This window comes from Macaca thibetana, chromosome X (genome assembly GCF_024542745.1).
Source record: "Macaca thibetana thibetana isolate TM-01 chromosome X, ASM2454274v1, whole genome shotgun sequence".
Taxonomy (NCBI): Eukaryota; Metazoa; Chordata; class Mammalia; order Primates; family Cercopithecidae; genus Macaca; species Macaca thibetana.
The window spans coordinates 110994522-111008140 of NC_065598.1; the positions used below are offsets into that span (position 1 = coordinate 110994522).

Here is a 13619-nt window from a genome sequence, read left to right on the forward strand (position 1 = left end):
CTATTCAGTCCTGCCACTCTTCAGAGTATGACACTTCAGAGTACGACTGCCACTCATGATACTCAACCCCTTTGCATTTCAGTTTCCGTCTATTATCATCTCCCCATTATTATACTTATCTCACAGGGCTGTTGTGAGCATTAAGTAAATTACTACATACAAAGTGCTTAGGGTAGTACAGTTGACATATTTCAGATGACTATATATATATATATAGTGTGTGTGAGAGAGAGACGGAGTTTCGCTCTCGTTGCCTAGGCTGGAGTGCAATGGTGCGATTTCGCCTCACTGCAACCTCCGCCTCCAGGTTCAAGCCATTCTCCTGCCTCATGCTCCTGAGTGGCTGGGACTACAGGCATGCACCACCATGCCCGGCTTTTTTTTTTTTTTTTTTTTTTTTTTTTTTTTAGTAGAAATGGGGTTTCTCCATGTTGGTCAGGCTGGTCTCGAACTCCAGACCTCAGGTGATCTGCCCGCCTCAACCTTCCAAAGTGCTGGGATTACAGACATGAGCCACTGCACCCGGCTGACAGTATATATTATAGTATATACAATTCTTCTTTTTGCAATAGGGTCATTTTGTTTGTTTGAAAAGCTGATTTTTAAAATGTAAGATAGGTTGGGCATGGTGGCTTATGCCCAGCCCTTTGGGAGGCTGAGGCAGCAAGATTGCTGAAGGCCAGGAGTTAGGTCCAGTCTGGGCAACAAAACAAGACCCCTGTCTCTACAAAAAATTTAAAAATTAACCCAATATGGGGTTGCATGCCCTTAGTCCCAGCTACTTGAGAGGCTAAGGCAGGAGGATCACTTGAGCCCAGGAGTACAAGGCGGCAGTGAGTCAGGATTTGCACCACTGAACTCCAGCCTGGGTGACCCTGTCTGTCTAAGAAATAAAAATACATATATACATTTCCTTTGTGTTCCATTTATAGGCAGTGAAGACATAATCTCCCATGTGTGTGTTTTGTTTTTGTTTTTGTTCCTGAGATGGAGCCTCAGACATAACTGCAGCCTCCACCTCCCAGGTTCAAGCAATTCTTGTGCCTCAGCCTCCCGAGTAGATAGGACTACAGGTGCTCACCACCACACCCAGCTAATTTTTGTATTTTTAGTAGAGACAGGGTTTCACCATGTTGGCCAGACTGGTCTCGAACTCCTGACTTCAAGTGATCCTCCCGCCTCAGCCTACCAAAGTGCTGGGATTACAGGCATGAACCACTGTGCCCGGCCTCCCTTGTGTTTTAATACAGAGAGAAGACTGCCAGTTTCTCTCTCTGGGGAACTCACCCTGCAGAACTCAAAAAATAAATAATATAAAAATAATAAGAGATAATCATATTGAACTATTTAAGATTTAAATTTTGCATGGAAAGAAGCATGGCTTTCTTTATGTATATTAGGGCAGTATTATGAACATCTAATATGTTAGAACCAGGCATAGTGGCTCACACTTGTAATCCCAGGTACTTGGAGGCTGAGGTTGGAGGATCCCTTGAGCCCAGGAGTTCGAGGCTGCAGTGATTCGAGCTATGATTTGGGCCTCTTTACTGCAGCCCAGGCGACAGAGTTAGACCCTGTCTCTAAAAAGTAATAAAATAAAAAATAAAATGTTAAAGTCTAAATCTAGATTTTACCAAATGAGTTTTTTCCTAATGAGTCACAGACTATAGCCTACCTAATCTTTTTCTCTCCACTGTACTACCAGCACCAAATATAGTGTCTGGCTTATTGTTGAGGCACTCAGTAAACATTTGGTGAATGAAAGAATCTCATGCTCAACTAATTGTACTGTTTTGTGGAAAAGACTCATTTTCAATGCAGGATTTTATATATTTAAAATATATTCAATAAAGTTCTCCCTCCACTTTTTTTTTTTTTTTTTTTTTTTGAGACAGGGTCTTGCTCTGTCACCCAGGCTGGAGTGCAGTGATTCAGTCATGGCTCACTGCTGCCGCCATGACCTCTTTGGCTCAATCAGTCCTCCCACTTCAGTCTCCAAAGTAGCTAGGACTACAAGCACACACCACTATGCCTGGCTAATTTTTTTTTTTTAATTTTTTGTAGAGATGGGGTTTCACCATCTTGCTCAGGCTAGACTTGAACTCTTGAGCTCAAGCAATCTGCCCTCCTTGGCCTCCCAAAGTGCTAGGGTTACAGGCGTGAGCCACACTGTACCTGGCCCAAGTTTTGTTTTCAATATCCCAAGTTATTTTCATAAAAGAATGAGAAAAAATTTAAAAATAAATAAAAGAGAAAGCATGTTACAATCCTCTGCTCAGAGATACCCATCTGCTATACACATATTTTGGTCTTTTTGGTTTTTTTTTTTTTTTTTTTAAACAGCATCTTGCTGTATTGCCCAGGGTGAAGTGCAGTGGCATAATCTCTGCTCACTTCAACCTCCACCTCCCAGGTTCAAGTGATTCTTCTGTGTCAGCCTCCCAACTAGCTGGGACTACAGGTGTGTGCCACCACGCTGTGCTAATTTTTGTATTTTTAGTAGAGACAGGGTTTTCCCGTGTTGGCCAGGCTGGTTTCCAACTCCTGACCTCAGGTGATCCACCTGCCTTGGCCTCCCAAAGTGCTGGAATTACAGGCATGAGCCACCATGCCTGGCCAGGGTTTTTTTTTTTTTTTTTTTTTTTAAGACAGGGTCTCGCTCTGTTGCCCAGGCTGGAGTGCAATGGTGTGATCATAGCTCACTGTAACTTTGAACTCCCGGGCTCAAGCTATCCTCTTTCCTCAGCCTCCTGAGTAACTAGTACTACAGGCACATGCCACCATGCCCGGCTAATTTTTTTATCTTTTTTGTAGAGACAGAGTCTCACTATATTGCCCAAGCTGGTCTGGAACTCCTGGCCTCAAGCAGTCCTCCTGCCTCAGCCTCCCAAAGTGCTGGGGCTGGGATTATAGAGATGAGCCACCACATCAGGCCTTGGTCTTTTTTTTTTTTTTAATTTTTATTTTCCATATGTGTAGTTTATTATGATCAACATGATAAAACTCATCTAGTTGCATTTTTTAGAGTACATGAAAGATTTTATAGTAAGCTTTAACATACTTGTAAATGTTTACAGCCACTTTATAAAAGTAAATCAACTCTTCTTTTTTAAAATCAACTTTTTTATTTTTGTTTCAGTAAAATGATTAACCTTTCAGTTCCTGATACCATTGATGAAAGAGCAATCAACAAGAAGAAACTTACACCCTTCATCATTCAGGTATGCATTGTTCTCCCCTCCCTTTAACATGAAATTACTGTTTGAGGACCTGTTTGTTCTACAGACTTCAGCTTCCACACTCTGTAGGCTCCCAATCAATCCTTGTAAAAACTGTTGAGTGTGGGATTGTTATCCAAATTATACAGACAGAACTGGGACTCAGAAAGGTTTCTGAGCTTGCCTGAGAGTAATGTTGGAACTGAGGTTCAAATCCCATTCTAATTTCAAAGCCCCATGTTCTTTTCATTTCATAATGTGTTCAAGCACTACAGAGATAAGCAGAAGTATATAAGCTCTTAATTAACTGGTGTGATTAAGGAATGGAGCATTTTTTTTCCGATCAAGTGAATATTAGATTATTAGCAAAATTCCCTCAGGGAAGAGCACCTCTTGGGATGTGGACATTGATAACTTCTAAAACTCTTTTGGGCATATGCAGTACTGATTGTCTCTCACCCATTTGGGCATTTTTGGGATGATAACACTTTACTCACATGGATACATTTACTGTGGTACTCAGCCTTTTCCTTTAGTGCCAGCATACTTCAAAAGGTACCAAATAAAAATACAAAGTTAACTTCTCCTGAGGTTCTGCAAAAGGCAATAGCAATAAGGCTGAAATTTGTCTTAGCTAGGCTTTCTAACACAAAAATCTAGAATTTGTTTTTTGTGACACATATATGGATGAAATTAATACAGGTATTAATTTCCTCATTGAATGTTATTTTCAGTGAAGGGAGAAAGTAGACTGCTAAAAAATGGAAAGGTCAAGAAGCAAGTGTGTAATTTGGCTGTCTTGCAGGAAAACTTGAACTTGGCACTGAACTCTGCTTCTGCCATTGGGTGTCATGTTGTGAACATTGGTGCAGAAGATTTGAGGGCTGGGAAACCTCATCTGGTTTTGGGACTGCTTTGGCAGATCATTAAGATCGGTTTGTTTGCTGACATTGAATTAAGCAGGAATGAAGGTAATGGAACGCAGTCATTCTGGAAGTTGTTTATTGGTTATTTTTTTCTAGTCACGCAGACTTTCATGCTCTCACTTAATGGAGGTGATTAAATGGTGATAACTAGAATGAACATAAGGTAATGCTATAGAGTTATTCAGGAAAATAGTCTAATTACATGACTCTCTTCTTTACTAGTAATTCACATTTGTCTGGCACTTTACAGTTCATTTTGCAATAATGACACAAAAGCACAGAGAGATTAAGGAGCTTTCCTGAAGTCCTCAAACTTGATTATTTTTTTCTGTTCTGCCTACACAACTTCTACCCCATTACCACCCTCAGCCCCACCATTTTGCACCACTTCTTTTTTGGAGACAGGGTCTCACTCTGTCACCCAGGCTGGAGTGCAGTGGCACAATCACAGCCTGGCTAACATGGTGAAACCCCGTTTCTACTAAAAATACAAAAAATTAGCCAGGTGTGGTGGCACGCACCTGTAGTCCCAGCTACTCGGGAAGCTGAGGCAGGAGAATTGCTTGAACCCGGGAGGTGGAGGTTGCAGTGAGCTGAGATTGTGCCATTGTACTCCAGCCTGGGTGAAAGAGCGAGACTCTTTGTCTCAAGAAAGAAAGAAAGAAAGAAAGAGAGAGAGAGAGAGAGAGAGAGAGAGAGAGGGAGGGAGGGAGGGAGGGAGAGAGAGAGAGAGAGAGAGAGAGACAGAAAGAAAGAAAGAAAGAAGGAAGGAAGGAAGGAAGGAAGGAAGGAAGGAAAAGAAAGAAAGAAAGAAAGAAAGAAAGAAAAGAAAGAAAGAAAGAAAGAAAGAAAGAAAGAAAGAAAGGAAGGAAGGAAGGAAGGAAGGAAGGAAGGAAGGAAGGAAGGAAGGAAGGAAGGAAGGAAGGAAGGAAGGAAGGAAGGAAGGAAGGAAGAAAGAAAGACGAAAAACAACGACAAAAAAAATGTAAGGTTGCAACCGGGTGTGTTGGACCACGCCTGTAATCCCAGCACCTTGGGAGGCCGAGACGGGTGGATCACTTGAGGCCAGGAGTTGGAGACCACACTGGCCAACATGATGGAATCCCGTCTCTATTTAAAATAGAAAAGTTAGCTGGGCATGGTGGCGTGCGCCTGTAGTCCCAGCTAGTCGGGAAGCTGAGGCAGTAGAATCGCTTGAACACGGGAGGCAGAGGTTGCAGTGAGCCAAAATCATGCCACTGTACTCCAGCCTGGTCAGTAGTCCAAGACTCTTTCAAAAGAAAGAAAAGAAAAAGAAAATATAAGGTTGAATTATATTCCTGTTAAAATAGGCTTGAGCCTTCAAGAATTAATTGATTAATTATACTTAAATACAAATACCACAGTGTTTCTAGACTACTTTAATCAACAGGTTAAGTAAAAGATTCCCAAATGTTAAATATCTTTCTCAGAATCTTTGACTTTAATCACAAGGCTAAGTAAAAGATCCCGAAATTTTAAACATTTTTCCCCAAATCCTTGACTTTAGAAGTGTTAAATAAGAACAATTTATACAAACATATGACATAATGTGAAGCTTCCATCAAGCTTAAAGGCCATAACCTCATTTGGTATTTGGAATGTGAAGAATAACAGAGAAAAGAATAAATTGTAGTATTATGTTATTATATATATTATATATTTATCTTTTTGAGTAGATTTTGAGTATCTTGAAACCAGGAGCTATGTCATAGTAGTTTTTGCACCTCTATTACTTAACAGTGTCAAAAGACTGAATGAACTTGGCATGACCATTATTATGTCATATAATGACTGTGGGATTTTTTTTTTTCTTCTAGCCTTGGCTGCTTTGCTCCGAGATGGTGAGACTTTGGAGGAACTTATGAAATTGTCTCCAGAAGAGCTTCTGCTTAGATGGGCAAACTTTCATTTGGAAAACTCGGGCTGGCAAAAAATTAACAACTTTAGTGCTGACATCAAGGTAACTGTTCAAAGAGCCACAACATTTTGGGGGGATATAATAGCTGGAAGATTTCATCCCAGCTTAACAGAGGGAAAATCCTAACACTGTATCACCAAGCCTTGTTGCCTCTTGGCCCTGAAGGTAGATTTTAGAAGAGAAGTAGAGCCAGATAAGGAGCATTAGCACCTATGTTTTATTTTGTGGAAAAAGGTAAAAATATTATGCTAATTTATCATTATAATGCTAATTTGTTATATTCTGCCGATTGTTAAACATGGAGTATTAAAGAATAGGACATGACTATTCCATTCTTAACTGCCTTTCCCAGGCCTCAGTGTACCTGTTAGTAAACACACCTAGAAGAGAGAGGAAGGGCCTCACGATTTCCTCTTAATCATTTTTATTTGGCTTCTCCTCTCATTTTATCCTACCTTTAGTTGTGAGTTCCTCGAGGATAGTGATGAGCTCTTATTTATGTCTGTGTATCCTACCTCAGCCCCTGCTCCAGGGCCCTCCTACTAAAGCCAACCTATAACATAGTATGTGGCACATACAAGACCCTCATATTTCTTGCATTGAATTGAATTTTTTTTTTACTCACTGTTTATCATGAGCAGTGGGGGAAAACTAACAATGGAGGAAGACATTTATTACATGTTGCCTTTGGCTTCTCATGCAGAGAGGGCCAATATTACCATAGCAAACATTGTGTGGAGTTCTCCTTAACTGCCTTAATTCTGTCTGACATCCAGATGTTGGTACACAGGGAAAAAACTTAAGGATCTTCATCAGACGTTACTGACCAGCAAGGCTGTGAAAACAGTACTATGCATAGGCGATCATATGATTTTGTTCAGTGATGAGAGGAAGCAGTGAGTTGCCTGTACTACTGATTTCATCCATGAAAATTAAGAATAGCCCCAAAATTATAAGACCAACTGACCCTGCCCTCTCTTGTAATTATACAATATGTTTGGCCAGGTTTTTTGTTGTTGTTGTTGTTACAGGGTCTCACTTCGTCACCCAGGCTGTAGTGCAGTGGTGCTAACATGGCTCACTGAAGCCTTGACCTCCCACGCTCAAGCGATCTTCCTACCTCAGCCTCCCAAGTAGCTGGGACTACAGGTCCACACCACCAAGTCCGATTGATTTTTTTTTGTTTTTTTGTTTTTTTTGTTTTTGAGACGGAGTCTCGCTCTATCGCCGAAGCTGGAGTGCAGTGGCGCCATCTTGGCTCACTGCAAGCTCCACCTCCCAGGTTCACGCCATTCTCCTGCCTCAGCCTCCTGAGTAGCTGGCACTACAGGCACCCGCGACCACGACTGGCTAATTTTTTTTGTATTTTTAGTAGAGACGGGGATTCACCATGTTAGCCAGGATGGTCTGGATCTCCTGACATCGTGATCCGCTCGCCTCGACCTCCCAAAGTGCTGGGATTACAGGCGTGAGCCACCGCGCCCGGCCGTGAATATTTTTAAAAAGGAAATAATTGTTTGGTAATGCGGAAACCAACTTCCAGTTTATCTGTATTCAAGTTCAAATTTTCACCTGTAAAGCCCTTTTCAGGGTACTAAATACAGATTTTGCTGGGTCTGCTCTTTACTTGTTCTTCTCAAGACCATAGGTTTAGATTATAAATTGTTTATGTAGCTTTAGCAAGTAATTGGAAGTGAAAGCACTTTCACAGCTGTAGTACACTATTCCTTAAGAGGTAAATGCTATGCCCCCCCGAATGATAGGATCGGAGTTGGCTATTTAAGAATTGCTCTGAAATAGCTTTCAATCACCTGATTTTCCCCATTCTTAGAATCATTTATGGCACCAAGTTTCAAACTCACTTGGGTAGCTGATTTAAAAGGCACCTTTCTGGGCAGCTCCCAGACATTTATATTTGGTAGCTCAGGAATTGGATTCAGTAATTCACATATTGAGCAACTTCCTCAGGTGTTAGTATGCACACAGACTATGAGAAACACTTCTTCATAGCCTGTCTGGACCTTCAAAGCCCAGTAACAGGAAACTATTAATATCATACCTGGAAGGTGGTCTTCACATATGGCAGGATTAAGGAACCTTCACTTAAATTCCTGTCCTCTAGCATTCCAAAGATGCAGGAATTTACTTGGCACGTGTGTGAAGGCTCTTAATAAGCGTTTGTGCGAGTACAATGGTTTTCAAGCTGTGTTTTGTGGAGTTGTCCACACAACCTGAATTCATGTTGACTGTGAGCAAACCCCATTGTTTTCAGTGTTGGGATTCTAAGAAAACAACATTCAAGTGATTTAGTCCAGGGGTTTAAAACGAAAAGAGACGTTTGTTTTTTTAAGTACATTCAGATCATAGAGGGTTCAGTGTTATTTTAGCAACTAAAATGTTTATCATTTAATGCTTTTGTCATTTAAATTTACAATTTAATACATCTATAACATAGCTAATCACTTCTTCATAGGTGTGGTATATTCATTATGCTTTGTAATGGTATAACCTGTTTATTTTCTCTTTCTTCTATGCTTCCTGGATTTCTGCTCTTCTACTTTTTTAAATGCTTGTTTTGTCTGTCAAGCTTATTGACTTCAGTAATTCAGTGAAGGTACAGAACTGGTTATATGTTTATTAGCATTATTGTATCGATGACTTTAATAATTGTGAAGTCATGTCAAAATCCAGTTCATCCAAATGCAAGACAGATATAAGGCCAGATAGATGGACTTTTCTGGGGAAGACACCTGTTAAATTAGAAGGCAGAGAGATTTGTGCCATATATTCTCAAAAAGTCCAATGCAAATAGGCTTCCAAACATGGGACAATAGGATACATTCATTCCTTGTCACTGTGATCTCACTGACATTTTCAATTCTTTGTAGGATTCCAAAGCCTATTTCCATCTTCTCAATCAAATCGCACCAAAAGGACAAAAGGAAGGTGAACCACGGATAGATATTAACATGTCAGGTTTCAATGTAAGTATAAGTGCTCTTTTGAATTCTACAATCTTCCAAAATTATTGTCAATTTCTTATAAATACAATAATTTTTATAATTGTATGAAGTGGAGTTGGCAATTTTAAGCATTATTTTAAAATGTATTACTGTACATGTAATTCAGAGGCCAGAAAACTAGCTTTTATTTATTTTGATTGTTAGTGAATTCCATCGTTGTTGTGGTATTGATTTATGTGAATGGCATAAAATATTCAAAACAAGTATGGGGAAATAAGCAACTAGAAGCTAACCTTTTCCAAGTATTTGGATTACAACCACAGTAATAGATTTAGTGACTGTATATTCATATATACATATATTCATATTCCTGTGTTGAGAGTAATGTGATTATGTTTTACAAACTCCCAATCTATGAAATCTAATTTAAGGAATCACTCTCAGAGACCATGTTCCCTGGTTATGTCACTAATTTGTTTAGTGACCTTGGGCAAGTTCCTTCTCAAAATTGGATTTCACTTTGTTCATCCATAAAGTAAGGAGTTAGACTGGACTATTTAGTCCCAAGTTTCTAGGAATCTGTGGTTTTTGTACCTATTAGATATGGAATGCATGCTACTAATTAACAAAATCCATATATCTATCCTATTATGCCATAGGATGGAGTGGATTACATTGGCTAAACCATTTTTATGCTGCCCTTACCAGAACTGAATTTGTAACTGACTTGTGTGCTTATATTTCTGTCTGTATGTTAAATGCAAAACTCTTCAGCTCAGGTCACTCTTGGTAGGAATGAGGGGCCATCTTGTCCAAGAAGGGAGCTGTCTGGGATGGCTAGCCATGTGATCTGATACCAGGGTAAATGGCATCAGTATACTAACTGATTCTGATACACCCCTTCTCTAGTCAATCCAATTGATCTTAAAACACTCTTTTGTCTCTTCCCTCTTCAGAATCCGACAAGGATTCTTCTGTTGACTCTAGAATTCAGTCTGAAATGTTCTGCTTGGCACTCACCCTACAAATCTTGCTCTAAAATCTATCCAGTGTTATTTCCCCAAAAGTCTGTATTCCCCACCCCAACCTTCCTTCCCAGCACCACCCAGGTGCCTTTGCTCATGCTATTCTCATGGTTTTCAGTGTCCTTCACCTTTTTCCGCTTTACACCTTCTTTAGGGCCTTTTTTTTTTTTTTTTTTTTTCAAGAATCGAGGTTTCGCCATGTTGGCCAGGCTAGTTTGAAACTCTTGGGCTCAATCAATCCTCCTGCCTCGGCCTCCCTAAGTACTGGGATTACAAGCGTGAGCCACCACGTCCAACCAAGGCCTAATTTTAACTCTGAACAGTTTCACCTTTTTTCAATTTCAGTTTAACTTTTTTCTCTTGATCTTTGTAATGGAAAAAATCCCTTCCCTTCGTCCTTTTTTAATCCTTCAGTTCCCTGAGATTAATCCTTGGTCTTGCCTTCCACCATTCTCCCTATGCTCAAAAGAAATCAGTAAAAATAGATTCTCTGCTTCTCCTCAATTCAAGCAACAGTTCACAAGCATTTCCCTTGGGATTTGAACATGCACTGAATGAAGGTATCTATCTTCTCCCTCAGCCAGGGGAGCCGACTTCCACAGCTCAGCACAACTTCCTCTCTCTCTAGCTGGCTCTCCAACAGTGCCCTCCTTTGCAGTTCCTTCTGCTGCATAACACAGCCCCAGAGGTTCCTGAGTTCCAAGGAGTCGACTCTGTCATGAAGCTCATTGACCTAATGCACAGTACCCAGAAGCCTCAGTGAAGTTCAGCTGAGAGCCAGTAGAGAAAAGGAGAAACTCCAAAGCAGAAAGTAGTAAATCAGCAAAACAAAATAAGCCAGGTTGAGGAGAATGAACCCACAATTTACAGAAAATGAACACTATTTTCTAAATGAGACTTAAGTAGGACTACAGTTAATACCCTTTCACATTTAATAATTAGTAGAGATTCATTGTAGATAAGTACATTTGAAAAAAATTTTTAACATAATTCTACTGAAACTATCTGAATATTTAACTTGAGATGGCTTAAAAGGAGAATTGAAGCTGTTTTCCTATTGAGAAGGAAAAAAGGAAAAGTGGAACTGGAGAAAGTGAAGATGGTGAATGTATATGTTTTCTCTACAGATTTTCAAACAAAATCTGGGAGTTTCCCCCAAGCTTTTACATAACTTCTTTCTTAATGCAATTTAGTTAAATGTACTCTGTAGTTTGGTATGTGATCTGGCGCCATCTAGTGTGTATTAAAAGTACTGCACCTCTAACAGCGCTAACATTTTTTTTTTTTTTTTTGCATTCAAAACAATTTTATAATAAGTACCATATGTTGGCTAAAAGAAAGTAGAACTGTATACCCAGACTATGATTGTGGGGACATTTTCTACATTTTTAGTATGGCCTTTGACAAAGTCTTCCTATTTTGTTTCAACAGGAAACAGATGATTTGAAGAGAGCCGAGAGTATGCTTCAACAAGCAGATAAATTAGGTTGCAGACAGTTTGTTACCCCTGCTGATGTTGTCAGTGGAAACCCCAAACTCAACTTAGCTTTCGTGGCTAACCTGTTTAATAAATACCCAGCACTAACTAAGCCAGAGAACCAGGATATTGACTGGACTCTATTAGAAGGTAACTAAAAACTTCTCAAATTCGAATATGTGGGACTATAGAGTAGAAATACATAGGCCGTAATGATTTTACAATCTAGACTTAAGAAGTTTTTTTATATCTGCAAGAAGCAGATGCCGGTGCTGAGTAAAAACTGGCAGAAAAGGATGATACAAGTGAACTTTTTAAGTAAAGTAGTCGAGGCCAGGTGCAGTGGCTCACACCTGTAATCCCAGCACTTTGGGAGGCCGAGGCAGGCAGATCACCTGAAGTCAGTAGTTTGAGACCAGCCTGGCCAACGTGGTGAAACCCCGTCTCTACTAAAAATTAAAAAATTAGCTGGGCGTGGTGGCACGTGCCTGTAATCCCAGCTACTCGGGAGGCTGAGGCAGGAGAATCACTCGAACCTGGGAGACGGAGGTTACAGTGAGCCGAGATCATGCTATTGCACTCCAGCCTGGGCAACAAAGTAAGACTCTGTCTCAAAAAAAAAGAAAAAAAAAAGTAGTCGAGTCACTTAATGTAAAGCCACTTAGTAAATCAGTATTTAGTTTTAATCTTTAGGGTTAGACCACTTTTTAATCCTCTCATCAGGAAAAAGTGCACATATGCATTCAGTTTGACCTGTAAATTTAGTATATATTTATGTTTCATTCATCCACAGTCAGTGTAACTGGAACTAACCCCAACTCCTTTCACCCTTACCTCCGCAAAAACCAAATGATAATATATACTAAATTTTAAGTTTTGGAAAGGCAGAGTTTACCTTTTCCAGATTATATATGCATGAAGTATAGTCTATAAAAATTAAGAAATGCGGCCGGGCATGGTGGCTCACGCCTGTAATCCCAGCACTTTGAGAGGCCGAGGCGGCCAGATCACCTAAGGTCAGGAGTTTGAGACCAGCCTGGCTAACATGGTGAAACCGCGTTTCCACTAAAAATACAAAAAATCAGCCGGGCGTTGTGGTGCGCGCCTGTAATCTCAGATACTCGGGGGGCTGAAGCAGGGGAATCGCTTGAACCTGGAAGGCAGAGGTTGTAGTGAGCTGAGATCGCACCACTGCACTCCAGCTTGGGCAACAAGAGCAAACCTCCATCTCATAAATAAATAAATAAATAAATAAATAAATAAATAAAGCAAATAGTAATTCATTGAGTGTCCACCGATATTTCTATAAAACCAGTAACTAAACTGATAACATCAGTTACTTTGAGGGATGCAGATTTGAGGAAATATTGGAGAAAGATTTGAGGAGACTATAAAAAGTTCATAAACCTCTAAATTGCTTAACTGGTTAGAATAAGGTTGTATTCTTTAATTTTAAAATAAGTTCAAATTTGAAAAATAAGCCTGTATCTAGAGAGAATGTATGTACTTAGGAGAATGCTTGGAAACTCGTGTTATTGAAAACTTCTAGATCTGAATAGAGAGAGAAAATAATCTAATATGTGGATTGGCACTGTATGCACATACATAAAGTGTTCAGTAAATTTTGTGAATATTCTTAACAGGAGAAACTCGTGAAGAAAGAACCTTCCGTAACTGGATGAACTCTCTTGGTGTCAATCCCCATGTAAACCATCTCTATGCGTAAGCCTGCCTACTGCTATTGTAAACAATTATGAATGTCATGAATGGATGTTAAATAATGACAGCTCTAAAGATTTTCTAGATATTAATTTGTAGCTATTATTTATATTGGAAAATGTCGAGTGGTGATTTCCATCATTTTCCCAATACACAGAAGCTTTAATTATTTATTTACATGATCATTAACTGTAAGTGATAGAATATATAAATGTCTTTATAGTACCCTAGGGAGCAAATACTTTATATTTTGAGACAGATAGCCGTTCGGGAGGCTGAGGCTGATTACTTGAGCCCAGGAGTTTGAGGCTTCAGTGAGCTATGGTTGTGCTACTGTACTGCAGCCTGGGCA

General features: G+C 39.8%; 1 protein-coding gene across 6 annotated transcripts in view; it reads left to right on the forward strand.

The window, feature by feature from the left end:
• The window catches only part of PLS3 (plastin 3), an 87550-nt gene that overhangs the window by 68752 nt on the left and 5179 nt on the right, over positions 1 to 13619 (forward strand). For 4 of the 6 annotated variants that reach the window (XM_050777177.1, XM_050777178.1, XM_050777179.1 and 1 more), the window contains 7 exons: positions 3140 to 3221; positions 4024 to 4189; positions 5983 to 6125; positions 8671 to 8697; positions 8972 to 9067; positions 11503 to 11698; positions 13192 to 13270. In XM_050777177.1, coding sequence (XP_050633134.1) covers positions 3140 to 3221; positions 4024 to 4189; positions 5983 to 6125; positions 8671 to 8697; positions 8972 to 9067; positions 11503 to 11698; positions 13192 to 13270 — 789 coding nt within the window. The remainder of the gene's footprint in view (positions 1 to 3139; positions 3222 to 4023; positions 4190 to 5982; positions 6126 to 8670; positions 8698 to 8971; positions 9068 to 11502; positions 11699 to 13191; positions 13271 to 13619) is intronic. The other 2 variants (XM_050777180.1, XM_050777181.1) reach the window with 1 other exon arrangement.